The 19,820-nt window shown below is 36.4% G+C and overlaps 4 protein-coding genes across 22 annotated transcripts in view; all 4 read left to right on the plus strand.

Moving 5' to 3' along the window:
• Positions 1-19,820, plus strand: part of or30bv1 (odorant receptor, family 30, subfamily BV, member 1) — a 202,249-nt gene that overhangs the window by 123,776 nt on the left and 58,653 nt on the right. The window lies entirely within an intron of this gene.
• On the plus strand, positions 584-1,564 carry or80a3 (odorant receptor, family 80, subfamily A, member 3). Its single transcript, NM_001256349.1, has one exon. It carries the CDS (start codon positions 584-586, stop codon positions 1,562-1,564), a length of 981 nt encoding a protein of 326 aa, NP_001243278.1.
• or80a9 (odorant receptor, family 80, subfamily A, member 9) lies at positions 6,660-7,610 on the plus strand. Its single transcript, NM_001256350.1, has one exon. The coding sequence runs from the start codon at positions 6,660-6,662 to the stop codon at positions 7,608-7,610; it is 951 nt and encodes a 316-aa protein (NP_001243279.1).
• On the plus strand, positions 11,923-12,873 carry or80a4 (odorant receptor, family 80, subfamily A, member 4). Its single transcript, NM_001256351.1, has one exon. The coding sequence runs from the start codon at positions 11,923-11,925 to the stop codon at positions 12,871-12,873; it is 951 nt and encodes a 316-aa protein (NP_001243280.1).

The following is a 19,820-nucleotide window of genomic DNA, read 5'->3' on the forward strand; positions in this document are numbered from 1 at the left end:
CATAAAGGGGAATATTATAGAGAAATAGACTACAACAAAAGTGTTTTACAAATATACAGATACAAAAAGTTGGACAGTTCATTATTATTGAAGAAAAAACTGCTTATGTGTTGCATTTCTATAACTGGAGTTGGACAGCCATTTCATGGTTGCATGGCATGGTTGCTACAAAACAATGAAATGCCTTCCTCAATAAAAGCATATAAAATCAGGTGGAGGTCGCACTCTTCTCTTAACTGAATGGGTGATTCATCTAATAACTAAAAGAATTATTTTTATGCAATTCTGATCCACACAATTCAGGTGTTCTTAAAGACATAAGAGGAAAACCATATTCTGTATTCTTAAGAATGACTGAAACTTTTTTTGTTCTTTTGTTAAAACTATACTTTAATCATTGTAGCTTTCGTCAGCTGTATATTACCGAGACTGTCTGCATCTTTCTGCCCTTTTCCTTTTTAGCTGCTTTTTTCCTGTGCATATATGAGTACATTGAAGCTGTGCTTTACTTAATTTTTTGCCTATAATAATAATTGTGTTTTAAAATATTTTTGTCTGTATGTTAGGAGGCTGTAAACTAAAAATGGCAAATGCAACTTATTTTGTGAAAAATGTTGACAGCTTTATAATCACTGGATTTGATCACCTGCAGAACCAAAAGATCCTTGGGTCCCTCATCTTGATAACCTACATACTCATACTGCTTGGGAATGGCATCAATCTGTGTGTCATCTCGACTAACAGACATTTACACAAACCAATGTACATATTAATCTGTAATCTAGCTGTTGTTGACATAATGTACACTTCAGCCTGCAGCACAACCATGATCTCAGTGCTGCTGGCTGAGATTAAAACTGTTTCATACTACTCTTGCATCTCTAGGATGTTCTTCTATACTCTTGGAGATTTGACTGAGTGCATGGCTCTGACATTAATGGCAATAGACAGAGTTATTGCCATTAGGCTTCCTTTAAGGTATCACAGCATTGTCACAAATTCACGAATATTATGGCTTATTTTTCTAACCTGGATGTTCTGTTTTGCTGCAATAGGTTATTTGATATTACTTGCTGACAGTCTCCCCTACTGTCAACCTGTCATCAAATATATTTACTGTAGTTATGCTGCTGTGGTCAGAGCTGCCTGTGTTGATCCTGAACCTTATTTTGCCATCACTACAATATATAGCATGGTGCCATTGTGTGGCCAGTTTCCCTTTATTCTGTGCACGTATGCTGTTCTGGCATATAGTGTGACTAAACTGTCCAACTCAAGCAGAAAGCAAATGATCAACACCTGCTTGAGTCATATAATTGTCTTGCTCAGTTTTTATGTACCAAAGATTGTCTATATTTTACTAACTAGAATAGGAGTTGTGTTGACTTTAACAGAGCGAAATGCCATTGCAATTGTTTCCTCTCTTGTTCCTCCTTTAATAAACCCCACTGTGTATTGCACCAGGACTAAAGAAATCAGAAAAAGAGTATCAGACGTATTCTTGCACTCAAAAAAAATAGTACCAAGGGATTTTAAATCTTTTCCAAACACTTTATCATCTTAAGTGTGATTGTGATGATGCTTCTCTTGCTTGTGTTTTTATTTTCATGTTAAAAACTGTAAGCCAATGGATAGAAAATTTGATGTTGATTTTCATTCATTCATTCATTCATTTTCTTGTCAGCTTAGTCCCTTTATTAATCCGGGGTCGCCACAGCGGAATTAACCACCAATTTATCCAGCAAGTTTTTATGCAGCAGATGCCTTTCCAGCCGCAACCCATCTCTGGGAAACATCCACACATACATTCACACACTCATACACTACGGTCAATTTAGCCTACCCAATTCACTGTGGGGGAAACCGGAGCACCCGGAGGAAACCCACGCGAAGGCAGGGAGAAAATGCAAACTCCACACAGAAAGGCCAACTGAGCCGAGGTTTGAACCAGCGACCTTCTTGCTGTGAGGCGACAGCACTACCTACTGTGCCACTGCCTCGCCATGTTGATTTTACATATTTATTTATTTTATTTTATTTTTTTCAAATTAGGTAAAAGATTAATGAAAAGGAAAGGAGAAATGTTTTGTTATGACAGTATTGACTGAGTTGACTAAATAAAATGGTGAACAGGGAAAAAAAACATATTCTGTATTGACATATACTAAACTGTTTGTAGATGCAATGTATTCCATTTTAATATGCAAAACATGAATAATAACATTTTTAATTTAATAAACATAAGACATATGTTGTCCTAATGATATTTGTGCACTGGGATCAAAACCAATTAAATCAGTAGAACATAAAACAAAACATTGTGCTTAAATGCAGATATTTAGGCAATGTACTCTTTAAATGCACACACAATATATATTTATTTATTTATATACAGTTGAAGTCAGAATTAATAATCCCCTGAATTATTCTCCCACATTTATTTTTTTTTTTACAATTTCTGTTTTACAGAGATAGGATTTTTCAACACATTTCTAAACATAATAGTTTTAATAACTCAATTCGAATAACTGATTTCTTTTATCTTTGCCATGATGACAGTAAATAATATTTGACTAGATATTTTTCAAGACACTTCTATACAGCTTAAAGTGACATTAAAACGCTTAACTAGGTTAATTAGGTTAACTAGGCAGGTTAGGGTAATCAGGCATGTTATTGTAGAATGATGGATTATTCTGTAGACTATCGAAAAAAATACTTTAAAGGGGCTAATAATTTTGTCCCTAAAATGCTTTTATTCTAGCCGAAATTAAACAAATAAGACTTTGTCCAGAAGAAAAAATATTATAAGACATTATAAGACAATGTGAAAATTTCTTTGCTCTGTTAAACATAATCTAGGAAATATTTAAAAAAGGGGAAAAAAATAAAAGGGGGCTAATAATTCTTACTTCAACTGTATATATATTAAGGGTGCAATAATACGCATGTTCTTATTGAACCATTCGGTACAAGACTTTGGGTTTGGTACACATTACAAACTGACCGATTCAGACAAATATCTAAAAACCATAGAGAATAAATGTACAAAATATAAGGTTTTCAGTGCAATACTTGAGTTAGTGTGGCTTGAAAACTTCTTATTCCACTCCCGCAAGGTAAACACAGGCGCTCCACAGGAAAGGGTCATCTCCACACTTCTCTGTTCACCAACTTCTTTAGTTCACCAGCACTAAAATAACCTAATAACAGAGCGAAATGCCATTGCAATTGTATCATCGCTTGTTCCTCCTTTAATAAACCCCACTGTTTATTGCACCAGAACTAAAGACATCAGAAATTGATTATTAGATGTGTTTTTGCTGAAAAGAAAAGTACATAATCATTTAAAAACTATTTCAAGAAATGTATTATCTTGATTCTAATTGTGAGCTCAGTAACTGAGCACAGCATTGCTGATGTTGATTTTTTACACTAGGTGAAAAATCTTTTACACTAGGTACATTGTTTGCTCTTATTAATTTTAAATTGTTGTTTTTTATTGTTTTTTTATTTAATGGTAAACAGAAAAACATCATGTTGGATACTTGTTGATTTTAAAAGCATTGTATATTTTATCTTTGTAAAAAAACATAGTATTGTGTTGTGAACTAAAAAAGTTCACTGAAAGTTGCATGCATTGAGGCTAGATTTCATTGTTAAGCAGATTGCATGGCTCGCGTTCAATCTGCCCAGTTGGTGGAATGAACTCCCTAACTGCATCAGATCGGCAGAGTCACTCGCTGTTTTCAAGAAATGACTAAGAACTCAACTATTTAGTCTCCACTTCACTTCCTAATCTGCAATTGCCTCTCTGGATATACCACTAACTGTACTCAAAAAGAAAAAAACAAAAACAAAAATAAAAAAGTACTAATACTTTCCTTCTTAGACTTTACAGACCTGAAACTTGCCTATAGCACTTATTCATTGTTGCTCTTATAGTTGTGTAAATTGCTTCCTTGTCCTCATTTGTAAGTCGCTTTGGATAAAAGCGTCTGCTAAATGTAAATGTAAACAGTAGCTTTGTACTTTAATACTATATATAGGCCTCTACATAGATTATTGTAAGTTTATGACTTCTCAATCTCATCATTCATCATAGATTTATTTTAAATCATGTTCATAGCAGCACTGCATATCAAGTAGTTCCAAGCTCCAAACAAGCACTGAACTGTTCTTATTAAACTGAGGTTCCCCTAAGCGAGAATCCACTAACACAAATAACTTGATCTAAGCACAGTACTCATTTCTCCCAGTGAGTCCAAGTTTTAAAGGTTTCACTGTACTGGCCCAATCAGACTGTCACAATCACCAGCGATCTAATCCTTGTAGATAAACATGCAGTTCACTAAAGCTCTACAAATCCACTAGTATATAGACTACAAGTTCCAGTCATGCAACACATACACACACCTGATTCAGATCACAATTGTTTACACTCACACAGCTGGGAGCTGCTTAAAAACTGATTAGATGGACTTTAAATACAGTGTGTCCACACACCTCTTTGCTGAGTCTTGTTAACTGTTATTGAGTACATTATGACGTGTTTCACTTGCTTTACCATTTTTTGACCCTCACTTTGTTTATTTGTTTACATTGTCTGCTGCCTGCCTTTTGACCATTTGCCTGATTATTGACCTCTGGATTGCCCGTGTACATCTGTTTGTTCTGTATTGACCGTTGCTTGCATGACCATTCCTGTTAATAAAACCTACATTTGGATCCCCACTTCCTTTGTCAGTGTCCACTTAACAGACACAGACTTGGTGTTCAGTTCATAATAATGAATTTAGCCCTTTCCTGGTGAGTTACTTCGAGGACTGGATTATTTGCTGTACATATTTATTTGTGTTTATTTTAATTAAATTATATAACCAGTGTAATACATCAAGCTATCAAGGTGTGATTATGATTAAGGACTGAATTGATTGTTAATAAAAAATAGTTGGTATAGCATCAAGCACTGGAGGTAACAAAGTAATTAACCCTCTACCAAGAGATGATTGGACAAATTTCTTGCATTTAAAAATACAAAATTGAAGAAAGGATACAAAATTGCCCATACAGCTGGCTAAATATTGGTGGCTATATTGTTAGAATGCTGTTGTTAATTGTAAAAGCCAGTTATTTCTTTTTTTCTGTAGTGTGTCAGTAGGAAAAATCTGTTTAAATTTCCAAACAGTATTTTTGCTATTAATTGTAATAATCTATCATAGGTTGCCTTAAGCCCAATCACACTGCAATTTAGGCCATGAATCGGTCGTCTGAGGAAAAAGTTGGGAAATCCTAAAAAAAAAGTAATGCCCTTATGCCTTGACACTATCACTGGGAATCACTATCACTTTTATCCCTTTTCAAAAATGTTCGCCACAGACAGAGTGAGTGTGCTTAGATGTTTTTTCCTTGCTGTGTGGTTGTTTAGATCTCAGGTGATTTGATATAAACTTTTTGTGTAAATCTTTGTTCCTCTTGAAATTTTGCCATTGCATATTTTGCATATTGCCATCAGTGGGTCTTACTGAAATACGTCCACACTACAGACATATTGCTTCAAACAAGCGTGTGCAGGCCATAGTTTGTGTTTGCCTCATCAAAACATACAGTTTCGATAGTGTTGTTTCAGTGAAAGGAAAAAATATTTTGGCCCAAAACCGAAAATGCACTTTTGAGCCATTTTCCTCTAACAGTTTTTGGTGGTCAAATATTTTTTTCAATTTTAATTTGAATATTTTTTACTCATGATATTTGTCAAAGTCTGGATTACACTTCCCGCAGTTTAGATCTTAAACCAAGCAATCATACAATTTTTTTTTTTTTTTTTTTGATTTGGGAAATAGTTAGAAAAAGAAAAAAAAACATCATGCTCTCGTGTAAGGGTGTGCTTTCAGAGCAATGTAGTTACAGCAAATGTACTTCCGTTGTGTTTTTGAAGTTACTCACACAGAAGACAATGATATTGAAAGATTCTCATTCACATATAAAATAGCTTGGATGTTTTTTTTTTTAATTATTTCTAAAAACGCATTTTCAAAAGTCATGTTTTCACATCACATGTTTTCATTTCAATGCCATTGATGTATAAATAGACAGCCAAATTCGAAATGTCAAAACTTAAAGCAAAAATGTCACGTTTAAACAGATAAAAAATAAATATTATAGCAAAATAGGCTCCATAAAAAAGTATGACAAATATACAGAGACAAATAACTGGACAGTTCATCATCATTTAAGAAGAAACTGCTTGTGAGTTGTGCATTTCTAAACTTTGAAAGTCATATCATGGTTGCTACGAAACCATGACATGCCTGCCTCACAATAAGCATATAAATTCAGGAGAAGATTGCACTCTTCTCTTTAACTGAATGGGAGAAACCTCAAACACATTAGATTATTTTTGCAATTCTGTTATATACAATGCAAATGTTTTTAAAGCCATGAAAAGCAGAAAACTATTTAATTTCTGAAAAATGAGTGAAACTCTTTTTGTACTTCTGTTAAAACTATACTTTAATCTTGGTAGTTTTTATCATCTGTGCATTATAGAGACTGTCTGCATCTTTCTGCCACTATCCTTTATAGGAGCTTTTTTACTGTGCATATATGAGTATGTTTTAAATGCTTCTGTCTGTATTTTAGGAGTTTGCAAACTGGAAATGGCAAATGAAACTTACATGAAAAATGTTGACAGCTTTATAATAACTGGATTTGATCACCTGCAGAACCAAAAGCTTCTTGGATCTCTCATCTTGATATCCTACATGTTTATATTGATTGGGAACATTATCAATCTGTGTATCATCTCAACTGACAGACATTTACACAAACCAATGTACATATTAATCTGTAATCTAGCTGTTGTTGACATAATGTACTCCTCAACCTGCAGCACAACCATGATCTCAGTGCTGCTGGCTGAGATTAAAATGGTTTCATACTACTCTTGCATCACCAGAACGTTCTTCTATCATGTTGCAGATATTGCAGAGTGCATGGCTCTGACATTAATGGCAATAGACAGAGTTGTTGCCATTAGACTTCCTTTAAGGTATCACAGCATTGTAACAAACTTGCGAACATTTTGTTTTATTTTTGTAACCTGGCTCATGGGTTTTGCAGCAGTAGGTTTTTTTACATCTGTGTTGGACAAGTCCCCATACTGTCAGCCTCTCATCAAGTATGCGTTCTGTAGCTATTCATCTCTTGTCCGAGCTGCCTGTGTTGATCCTGAACCCTATTTTGTAATTTCTACAATATATAGCATGGTGCCATTGTGTGGACTGTTTCCCTTTGTTATGTGCACATATGCTTTTTTGGCATATAGTGTGACTAAACTGTCCAACTCAAGCAGAAAGCAAATGATCAACACTTGCTTGAGTCATTTAATTGTCCTGCTCAGTTATTATGCACCAAAGGTGGTCACTATTTTACTTACTAGAATAGGTGTTGTTTTGACTGTAACGGATCGAAATGCCATTTTAATTGCTGCCTCTCTTGTGCCGCCTTTAATAAACCCCACCGTTTATTGCACCAGGACTAAAGAAATCAGGAGACGATTATCAGACTTCTTTTTGTCCACAAAAATATTACCTAATAATTTCAAATAAAATTAAAATGTTTATCATTGAAATCCTGAAAGTTATGGTTTCAATTATGGTAATGTTTCTTGTTTTGATGTTTTTGTAAAGCTCTTTTATAAATATGTGTTTGTGTTAAATGACAGCATTGGCAGAAGAGTAAATTGTAATGTTAGACAGAAGAAAAAACTTTGTTTGCATTGACAAATACCTGCTAAAAAAACTGTTGATGTTTTGTGATTCCATGTTGAAACATGAATAGTACTGTCTGTGCATAATCAATAATAATAATAACAACAATCATATTAAACAAAAGAGAGTTTTCTTCCAGTCCCTTAGCATGCTACTTGGAAACTATATTTTGGCCTATGTATACACATTCACAAACACATGTTGCTCTATTCTCTGAAATTGAGTCTGACAGGTTAACCAGAATATTCATTATTGCTTGTTATTGTTAACCAATGCCCATCGTATGTTTTCACTTTACAAAATACATTTGCAGTGATATACTGGTAGGCAGGCAAACATCCAGATCTGTCTTCATAACAGAGATCAACATTTAGATGAATGTGCAAATATGTGCTGTTTGTTTTCTTTTCAATTACGAAATATACACGAGTACGAGGCAAACATTTGAGCATAGTGATATGGATTGTTTTTGCTTTTCAATTCGCCGGCATCATGTTATCAGATAAATCTATTATAATCAAACAGTCACAACAGTTTAATTTTAAAGTTTATTTTTGAGATTTTATATGTGAGTTTTTAGATTGAATTAATTTCTTTCTTTACATGACACACTGACATTACAGCACACAGTGGCTCTGTTAGCATTTTCTTGAACAATATAAGCATTTGTTGTGAAATAGAGACTCCTGAGAGTCCATGTAAACAACACGTTCTTTGGACTTTTCAGAGCATCTGCGGCTAACTTTAGAGTGATGCTATCACAAGATTATATTAGTTTCAACTTTATTGTCATTACACATGTACAAGTACAATGCAACGAAATGCAGTTTAGGTCTAACCAGCAGTGCAATAGCAGCAAGTGCAGGATACAGGTATAAGTTATAAAGTGCAATTATAGAAAAACTATAGTGATATTTACAGATGGATATATTATCAACATTATATACAGGTTGTATTAGCTATGAACAGAGATTTACAATGAATATATGTACAGATTGCTATTAGGAATCAGAAGTGTGCAGATAAATAAACATGATTACAAATGTATATGTACAGAGGGTAATCATGTTTATTTATCGGCACACTTCTGATTATTAATAGCAATCTGTACAACATCTGTTTTGCTCTTTATCACAGAATATTGTTGCACTCACTAATCTCTAAAATGCTTTGAGCGCAAATTATGACTTGATTGAGCTGATGCATCTCAAGCTGGAAGAAGTAAAGAAACTGATCCGCAACATTTAGGCAAGAAGCTCAACTCCAGGAATTGAAGACATGCTCATAACTTCCTGGATTAACGCTTACTTAATGTCATGTGCCAGTGCCAAATGGGAAAAACAACGTGACGACATGAACATATGGGCTAGCCCTATTTAAGGGGAGTACTACATATGACATTTTCGTTGACCAATAAGGATGACACATCTCTGCCTGAGAAGGGATAATATAAAGGCTGATTTATACTTCTGCGTCAAACACCGGCATATGCTACGGCGCTGACGCATAGCCCTTCGCCGTGGCCATCGCCGTCACTGACGTGCACCTCTCAAAAAATGTAACTACACGTCGCAACGACGCGTAGCGTAAGCTCTGTGATTGGTCGGCTTGGTAGCGCTGACGAATCTGGGCGGAACCGAGAGCCGCGCGAGCGATTGTTTACAAGTGTGGAGTACCGTGAAGGAGCTCCGGATGGAAAGTTTTGTTTTGTGTTTACCTCATAGTTAAAGTTGTTGCACGTCCGCCGGTTCCTGCCTCAAAATGAGCGAGTTTGAGCCACTTGTACATTCCGGAAGTGTTCAGGAAATGCAAAAAAGTAGCGAAGAAACTCGACACAGAGGAACATTTACAAGTGTTAATGCAGACCGACAGAGACAGCGCGCAGAAGTATAAATGCACAGCCACGCGCGTTGCCTGCGCCGTGGGTTACGGCGGTCACCTGACGCAGAAGTATAAATCAGGCTTAAGTCAGGTGTTGGGGGCCTTGGCGAAACTCTTTAGGGTTCACCAGATGAAGAACTAAATAGCGGAGCAAAAAAAGTGCACTTATCTCTGGGTTAGGGAGATTGGTGCAGCAAGCCTTCTGATTCACTGGTACTACCTAGCAATCGAGAGGAAACCGGCTCCACCTGAAGATTATAGAACCTCACAAATGTGTTGAGTGTCGCCCAGCCAGCGATTCTACAAATGTCTGTTAGAGAGGCGTTGCGTGCTAGTGCCAAAGAGGAGGCAACAATTCTTGTCGAGTGTGCTCTCACTGCCAGGGGACATGGCTTGCGCTGGCTATGTTTAGGTGAGGGTGATGACATCTACTATTCAGTAGGCCTACCTCTGTTTTGAAACGGCTCTTTCCCTCTGCTCTTTCCTTCTTTCCTTCTGCCGACCCCATAAGTGTGGTTCACATAATGGCGTAGTGTGCTAGATCTGCCTCCGCAGGGAATGCTGGCAGGCTCACTACCTAGTTCCGAAAGGGTGTGGAAGGAACCTTGCTTGCACAGTGGACACAGGGTCTCAGCATAATGTGAGCGTAGGCTGGACTATATTCCTGGCACAATTTGTTGGCCAAAACTGCATACAAATCCCTGACCCTCTCTATCGATGCCAACTCAACCAACAGTGTTGTCTCCATGGTCAGAAATTATAAAGATACTGAGTCGTGTGGCTCAAACGGACCTCGCTGCAGATCCGCTGGGGCTACAAAACGATCTCAGGAGGGCAAGAGACTGGAGCAGGATAAGTTTAACCACCCTGCACATATGAGTAACCAGATAATGAGGTTATGCTTTCCCAGCGTGCTGCCATTTGCTGCATCATAGTGAGCTGGAGACGGCAGCAACATAAAACCTTCAGAGCGGAGGGTAACAGCCACAAGCGGAGCAACACATTTCAAATACCGAAGATAACGTCAGTGGGCTGTTATCCAGAGTGAGCACGCTGGAAAATAAGAGTGCTGGAAGATTTGAAATAAGGTATCTTGGGTTCCAACTGGAAAATTGAGAGATACAAGTGAGGATGTTATTAGAATAAGAAGATGATCGCAGAAGAGGAATTCTATAACAATTTGTTTCTGACTGTCTCCAATCTCCCAGGGCAATATATAATTGCTGGTGATTTTAATTACACGTCCAGCAAGATCCAGCAAGAGATCTGTCATTATTTTTAGATAATTCTCACATTAGATCGAGAAAGACAATAAATAGTTTCGTTAAAAAATTTAAATTCGGTGGATATATGGAGACGTAGTAAACCAAATGCGATAAAATACTCCTGTTATTCCAGCACTTATAAAACTTATTTGCGTTTTTTTTTTTTTATTTCAGCACAACTTGACGACTGTAATAATGGTAGTATAGTAATATCGGACCATGCAGCTGTGTGTCATTTACTTATACAGATGCTAAACTAGTGAGGTATTCAACTAGGATGGCTAACAGACCCCACATTTATAGATTTTTTTTATTTGTTTTGTTTTCAAAATCTCTGGAAATGCATATTTTCATGGCCCTGAAATGTCATTGGTGTGTAAATAAACAGTCAAGTTCAAAGCAAATATTTTGTGCTTAACAAAAAATACAAATATTTTTTGAGTCGCAGCTTTTTAGAAAGGAAGTGCTGTGTAAAAATACACTCCAACAAAACAGTATGACGAATTTGCAGAAACAAATCATTAGTTAATTCATCACCATTGAAAAAATCAGAAAGCTATTTCATGGTTGTATGCCAAGGTTGCTATGAAACCATGACATGCCTGCCTCACAATAAGCATTTAAATTCAGGAGGAAACTGCACTCCTCTCTTTATCTGAATGGGGGAAATATCAAACACCTTTAATGTTTTCATTTTTTATTTGCAACTCTAATCTACTCAACTGTAATGTTTTCAGAGCTATCAAAAGGGAGGAAAACTAGTCTGCATTCTTAAGAATGATTGAAACTTTTTTTGTACTTCTGTTAAAACTATACTTTCATCTTTGTAGTTTTCATCACCTGTATATTACAGAGACTGTCTGCATCTTTCTGCCGTTTGCCTTTATAGGAGCTTTTTTCCTGGTCATATACGAGTACATAGAGGCTGTAATTTACTTTATTTTTTCATCTGTATTGTTTTTTAAAATGTTTGTGTCTGTATATTAAGAGGTTGTCAACTGAAAATGGCAAATGAAACTTATTTTGTGAAAAATGTTGACAGCTTTACAATCACTGGATTTGATCACCTGCAGAACCAAAAGCTTCTTGGATTCCTCATCCTGATATCCTACATGCTCATTCTGCTTGGAAATGGCATCAATCTGTGTATCATCTCAACTAACAGACATTTACACAAACCAATGTACATATTAATCTGTAATCTAGCTCTTGCTGACATCATTTATACCACGATAAGCAGTGCAACCATGATCTCAGTGCTGCTGGCAGAGGTTAAAACTGTTTCATACTACTCTTGTATCCTCAGGATGTACTTCTATCATCTTGGTGATTTAACAGAGTGCATGGCTCTGACATTAATGGCAATAGACAGAGTTATTGCCATTAGGCTTCCTTTAAGGTATCACAGCATTGTCACAAATTCACGAATATTATGGCTTATTTTTCTAACCTGGATGTTCTGTTTTGCTGCAATAGGTTATTTGATATTACTTGCTGACAGTCTCCCCTACTGTCAACCTGTCATCAAATATATTTACTGTAGTTATGCTGCTGTGGTCAGAGCTGCCTGTGTTGATCCTGAACCTTATTTTGCCATCTCTACAATATATAGCATGGTGCCATTGTGTGGCCAGTTTCCCTTTATTCTGTGCACGTATGCTGTTCTGGCATATAGTGTGACTAAACTTTCCAACTCAAGCAGAAAGCAAATGATCAATACTTGCTTGAGTCATTTAATTGTCCTACTTTGTTGTTATGCACCAAAGGTGGTCTCTTACTTACTAACTAGAATAGGAGTTGTGTTGACTTTAACAGAGCGAAATGCAATTTTGATTGTTGTCTCTCTTGTTCCTTCTTTAATAAACCCCATTGTTTATTGTTCCAGGACTAAAGAAATCAGGAAAATATTATCAGATGTTTTGATGCGCAAAAAGATTTCACCAAGTAATTTTTAAATAAATTTCAAATGATTTATCATCTTAATTATGATAGTGATATTACTGTTGCTTGTTTAGTGATGCTCTTGTTAGAGACCGTAAGCCAAAGCATAGAAATGCTAATGATGAAGTGTTTGTTCAAAGGGTAAAGGTAAATTAATATAGAATATGTTTTCTGTTTGTTTTTTAAATGACAGCATTAGCATAAATGTCAAATGTAATGTTTAACAGAAAGAAAATATAATAGTACTTTAGTTCAGGTCACAATTTATGTTATTAACAAGCCATTAGCCAACATTACAAGATTAAATAACTACTAACTAGCTGTTATTTAATAGTAAGGAAGAAGCTGTGTTTAGGTTTTGAGTAGGATTAGGAAAGCAGAATAGGATTGCGCTTCATAACAGTTAATATCTTAATAATTGACAGGTAATAACCCTGTAGTTAATGGGATAAATTGTGACCTATACTAAAGTTTTACCACAAAAGTTTTCTTTGCATTGACAAATACCTGCTAAACAAAACAATATTCATGTGTTTTATATTATTTGTGAAACATTATAAACAATAGTATGCCATGTATAACATGCATTAAACAAAAGTGAGTTGTCTTTAAAATATCAGTTACTGATTTTATTAAAACGTGTGACCCTATCTCAGTGTCGGGTAAATAAATAAAACTAAATGTAGGTAGTTAACAGGTTAATATTTTTTGCAGCATTAATTCTTTATATTAACTAATAATGTAGATCCATCACTTTAAGATGTAAACAAAATACTTTTGCTGTGATATACTGATTGCAAACTTTCACACACCATCCTTAACATGTGTTCTCATCTGATTATAGTGATATGGACAGTTTTTGCACAAGCTTTCCAATTTATGTCACCAGCATTATGTCATTAGATGAATTTATCATAATCGAACTATCATAACCATTTAATTTTAAAGTGTATTAGTGACTGTGAGACTTTTGTTTGAATTTCACTGACACAATGACTTTGTCAGCATTTTCTTAAAAAATATAAGCAATTTTGCTACAAAATTGAAGAGAGACTTCTTGAGAGTGCATATAAACCTCACATTCTTTGAAAATATTCTTTGAATTATCCTGGCTGAAACATCCCGAGTCAAATAAAATCACATATCCGTCACACAAAATCAATCTAAGACAGCCTCGGAAGGAAGGGAAGGTAAAAAATTGTTTCTTTAAAAGCTTATTAAAAAAAATAAGTTAATATATGAAAATAAACCATTAATGTTTGTTAGATGTTTGTGTATAATAACCTTTATCTTTTATCTTTAAAGTTTATTTTTGGAATAATGAACTTGCAGATTGGATATGGTTAAAGGGAAAAAGTGTGAATTGTTGTAGTTTTCAAAAAAAGAATATTTTTATATATATATATATATATATATATATATATATATATATATATATATATATATATATATCGTCCTTAAAACTATGAGACCATGACATGCCTGCAACAGAAAAAGATATAAAAGGCAGGAGGTCTCTATCGCGCACACACACAAACACACTTGAGCTGTGAGAAACATTAAACATCTTAATGTTTTATTTAATGCACACTAAAATTGTTTACTTAATATTTATAGTGGGCTGCACGTTGGCTCAGTGGTTAGCACTGTCACCTGATTAGCAATGTTCTCTCCTTTCTTTAGGGGCATGACATGCAGTGACTTTTCCTAAATAGTCTTAAAACAGAAAATAAAATGGAAAGGTGTGTAAATAAAATTCACAGTTCATGTTCCTTTCGGGCCACTTTGAAAATACATAATAAATTAATTTGTGCCTAAACAGCAGGGAACCCAGTATAAATCTGAAATGTTTAACATTTATATAAAGGCCTGGATTAAGAGCACAAATGCAAATTGGAACAAACATTCTATCTCTTGCGAGCGCACATGCAGCTCAGATCAAGAGAAGAGGCATAAGGTCAGTTTGGAGCAGGCCAAAGTCAGGATTCTTCCAGAGAACTGGGCAGAGAACACAGATTTAAAACAGAACCCAACAGACCGACAAGAAAGCAGCACTCAGTGTAAGGAACCCAACACTCAAGAAAAGCAAAGAATCCTCTGACATAGGACCAGCAGTCAACAGAAATTACGGTCACACTTGACTTTTCGCACCATAGACTTTCGTTCATACGCATGCAAATGCGACGTGCTACAAGTTTTGCAATTCGCTGTATTGCAAAGATCAAGCTTGGTAAATTCTGACTTGTGAAATCTCTTTACGTGGCTGCGCGGGTCCAATTGAAGATCAAAACATGACCTCTGTTACTAGAAGCTTAAAGTCGAACTTAGTTTGTGTGTGCCATTATTAACATATATAATTAATGGATACTATCACTTAATACATAAATATTAATAGTTTATAAAACTTTTTCAACTCGTGTTTTTTCAAGTTTGCACCTCTGATATAATTTGGTAAGTTTTAATCAATTTCTTTTACTATCTGTCCCAACAATTATAATTTTTTTATGAATAAAATGCTAAATTAAATTTTAATAAAAATGAGTAAAATAAAATTTAATGAAAAAAATTCTTAACTTAAAATGTAATGTGCTGAGCTCTGTCCATCATGGCCTCCTAACCATCCCTTTATCATAATTGGCTTCATATCTCCTCTCCACCAATCAGTTGGTGTGTGGTGTGTAGTCTGGTGCAATATGGTTGCCATCACGTCATTCAGGTGGATGCTGCACACTACTGGTAGATGAGGAGATTCCTCCCAATGTGTTAAGCACTTTGTGTGTCTAGAAAAGTGCTATATGAATTTAAAGAATTATTATATAAATACTATTACTTATCTTTGCAGAATTGTTCTGTACCATTTCAGTTGTATTCAGATCAGGACTTTAGCTAGGCCGTTCCAAAGTCTTTATTTTGTTTTCACTTCATTTCAGAAGTGGACTTTCTGTTGTTGTTTGGATCACACTGAAGATTATATTTATTATTATAACCTTTATTTTACCAGGAAAGACACATTGAGATTAAAATTTCTTTTACAAAAACCCAACTTTACCTTGGCTTGATGTCACCTAACAGAGAAAGGAATTCCCTTAATCATTCTAATTGTTCCCAAAGTCTTCTATTTGGTTGAGTTCAGGACTTTGTGTCTGCTAGACAAGTTCCTCAACACCAAACTCATATATGTAATTCATGTCTTTATGGACCTTGCTTTGTGCACTAACGTCTTTCGGATGAGACGTTAAACCGAGGTCCTGACTCTCTGTGGTGATTAAAAATTCCATGGCACTTCTCGTAAATAGTAGGGGTGTAACCCAGGTGTCCTGGCCAAAGTCCCTAAATCGGCCCTTGGGATCATGGCCTCCCAATCATCCCCATCCATCGAATTGGCTCTATGACTGTCTCTTTACTCCACCAATAGCTGGTGTGTGGTGAGCGCATTGGAGCTGTTTTCCTTTGGCTGCCATTGCATAATCCAAGTGGATGCTGCACACTGGTGGTGGTGTGGAGAGACCCCCCTCATTGTGAAGCGCTTTGGATGTATGGCCATACCTGATAAATGTGCTATATAAGTACACATTTATTACATTACACTAGCGTGCAGTCATGTTGGAACATTTACATTTAGTCATTTAGCAGATGCTTTTATCCAAAGCGACTTACAAATGAGGACAAGGAAGCAATTTACACAACTATAAGAGCAACAATGAATAAGTGCTATAGGCAAGTGTGTAAAGTCTAAGAAGGAAAGCATTAGTATTTTTTTTTATAATTAGTTGAGTATTCAGAGAGGTAGTTGCGTATTAGTAAGGAAAGTGGAGACTAAATAGTTGAGTTTTTAGTCGCTTTTTGAAGACAGCGAGTGACTCTGCCGTTCTGATACAGTTAGGGAGTTCATTCCACCAACTGGGCAGATTTAGCGCGAGCATTGGGGAAAGCGTTTTCTTCCCTCTTTGGGATGGAACCACGAGGTGACATTCATTCACAGAACGTAAGTTTCTGGAGGGCCTATAAATCTGCAGAAGTGAAAGCAGATAAGAAGGGGCGCAGCCAGAAATCGCTTTGTAAGCAAAAATCAGTGCTTTGAATTTGATGCGAGCAGCAACTAGCAGCCAGTGCAAACGAATGAGTAGCGGAGTGACATGTGCTCTTTTAGGTTCGTTAACGACCACTTGAGCTGCTTCATTCTGAAGCATCTGAAGAGGTTTGATAGAGTTAGCTGGGAGCCCGGAACAGGAACAGGACATTCTGAAACGGACATCCTCAATTGGTTCACACAAAGTTGGGAGCATAAAATTGTCCAAAATGTCTTTATATGCTGAAGCGTTAAGTGTTTTTTTCACTGGAACTACAGGGCGAACCCCAATCCCTGAAAATCCATTCACACCATAATCTTCCTCCTCCAAACTTTACATTTGGCACAATATAATCAGGCATGTCCTCCTGGCAAGCACCAAAATCTATACTCATCTATCGGGGGAAGTGTGATTTGTCATGCCACAAACAAGAAACGTCTCTACTGCTTTAGGCCCCGTTTAGACTAATGCGTTTTAGTTTGAAAACGCATAAGTTTTGCTATGGTTACGCCATCCGTCCACACTACGTCGGAGTTTTCGAACACCGAAAATGGAACATTTTGGAAATGCTCAAAAGGCCGTTTTCATTTTGAAATGTTGCTGCTTCGTCTCAGTGTGGATGGGGGGAAACGGAGACATCTGAAAACGAAGGCGGGGCTGCCGACGTTCGCTACCTAATTGGGGCTTTTGTGTCATTGGGTATCCTTCCCTTATTCGTTAAGCCCCTATCACATGACTAACACATTGCTTTAACGCTACCAGAAGACAGCAGACCCGAATTCACTGTAAACAATGACATGGACACAGAAATGGGAGCGTTGTTTGCACTATTGTCTGTTTTAGGCGCCTTTGTGCAGTTATTCATTTGTTATGTTTAGTAACAACTTGACCTTGTCGTCTGTCCACAAAAATACCTCTCTTGCTTTTTTTTGCCATCGAGTTCATTGTTCAACCAGCGTTTGTTGACTAACAATAAACAAATGCCGAGCGAGACACATGCTTCCTGTTTATACTAGAATGCGCATGGCCAGAGTGCGCGAATGGTCACGGGATATACGTTTTTGGTGGCGTAGTGTGAACGGAAATATGTTCAGAAATGTTAGGTGAAACGCTAGTGTGGACTCAGATCATTTTTGGTCTAAAACGCTGTTTTAAAACTAAAATGCACTAGTGTAAACGGGGCCTTAGAGTCTGGTGGTAGCGTGATTTACACGCATTGCATTGCATCTGAAGATGCAAGACTTGGTTTCAGCTGCTTGGCCATGGAAATCCTTACAATTATGCTCTTTGTGCACGGAGCTAATCTGAAGGCCACACAAAGTTTGAAGGTCTGTAGCTTTTAACTTGGCAGAAAGTTGGTGACTTTGACACACAGTGTGGCTCAACATGTGCTGACACCGCTCTGTGATTTTATTTATTTATTTATTTTTATCTCGCTATTGTTCCCAATTGACCCTTTACACCCCCCACTTCTCTTTGTCAGACAAGCTTTCAATGTAAGCTATGGCTCTCCTATTTATTTACACTACCCAGGGAAATAGTAATTCATTCAGACAATATGCACACGAAGAATATAACCAGGAGGTAAGTGTAACTTGAAAAAAAAAACTATTAAAGCTACTGTATGACCTACAATCTAGTGATGTGACCCTTGGATTACATTTTGATTTTACATTTTGATTTCTTAAAACAATTTATAAACACGCAAATAGTGGCATCTTGAACAAGAGAAATTAATAATGTACAAACTAAATTATAAGAGAAATTTATTCGTTCCTTTTCTTTTCGGCTTAGTACTTTTATTAATCAGCGGTCACCACAGCGGAATGAACCACCATTGTAAGAGACAGTAAAGATTAATTAATTTATCTAGGTCTCCAGCCTATGCTATATGAGTTCACCTCACCTGTCACCTTCCAAGTCCTCATGTAGTTATGGATATAGGAACATGTCATATAAACGTATATATAGGATAACATGAGTGTGAAAAATTAAAACAGTGTGGCAGTTTCTAAACAGCTGTAGAGCAAGGAAAAGGAGTGTGAACTCATACAGGATCTTGTTATTATTTTGTTAAGTTGTCATGTTTCAACACAAAACAGTTTTATTTAATTCTTACAATACCAACAGTTGTCCAATGTAAAGGTGCAATAAGTGATTTAGCTTTCTTGTATACTTTTGTATAGGTCTAAAGTCTCTCTGTTTGATTTGTGCTTCCTTGTATTGCATTCTTTATACTAGCATTATAATCATTACTGTTAATATACATGCACTCTTGCATTCAGCTAGTGAGAGCTATTCAAGGACATTAAACCATATTATTGGGCCATAGGGCAAGCCAGTAACTCTAATTTTTGTTAGACTAAATAGTTGCCCTAAAAAAGCAACTTGGCGCTAAAACTTGCTATGTGTATCATCACCTTTAGCCTGTTCAACACTGAACTACTGAGCAATTCCAGCCGCAGTGTTGAACTGATTACCCATTGACATTTTCTACATTAGGCTGCACGGTGGCGCAATGGGTAGCACGTTCACCTCATGGCAAGAAGGTTGCTGGTTCGAGCCTCGGCTGGGTCAGTTGGCGTTTCTGTGTGGAGTTTGCATGTTCTCCCCGTGTTGATGTGGGTTTCCTCTGGGTGCTCCAGTTTCCCCCACAAGTCCAAAGAGATGTGGTGCAGGTGAACTGGTTAGACTAAATTGTCCATAGTATATGTGTGTAAATGTGTGTGTATGGATGTTTCTCAGTGATGGGTTGCAGCTGGAAGGGCATCCGCTGTGTAAAACAAATGCTGGATAAGTTGGCGGTTCATTCCGCTGTGGCGACCCCAGATTAATAAAGGGATAAAGCTGAAAAGAAAATGAATGAATGAATTAATTTTCTACATTATTCT

This window comes from Danio rerio, chromosome 10 (assembly GCF_052040795.2).
Source record: "Danio rerio strain M-AB ecotype USA chromosome 10, GRCz13ab, whole genome shotgun sequence".
NCBI classification, from domain to species: domain Eukaryota; kingdom Metazoa; phylum Chordata; class Actinopteri; order Cypriniformes; family Danionidae; genus Danio; species Danio rerio.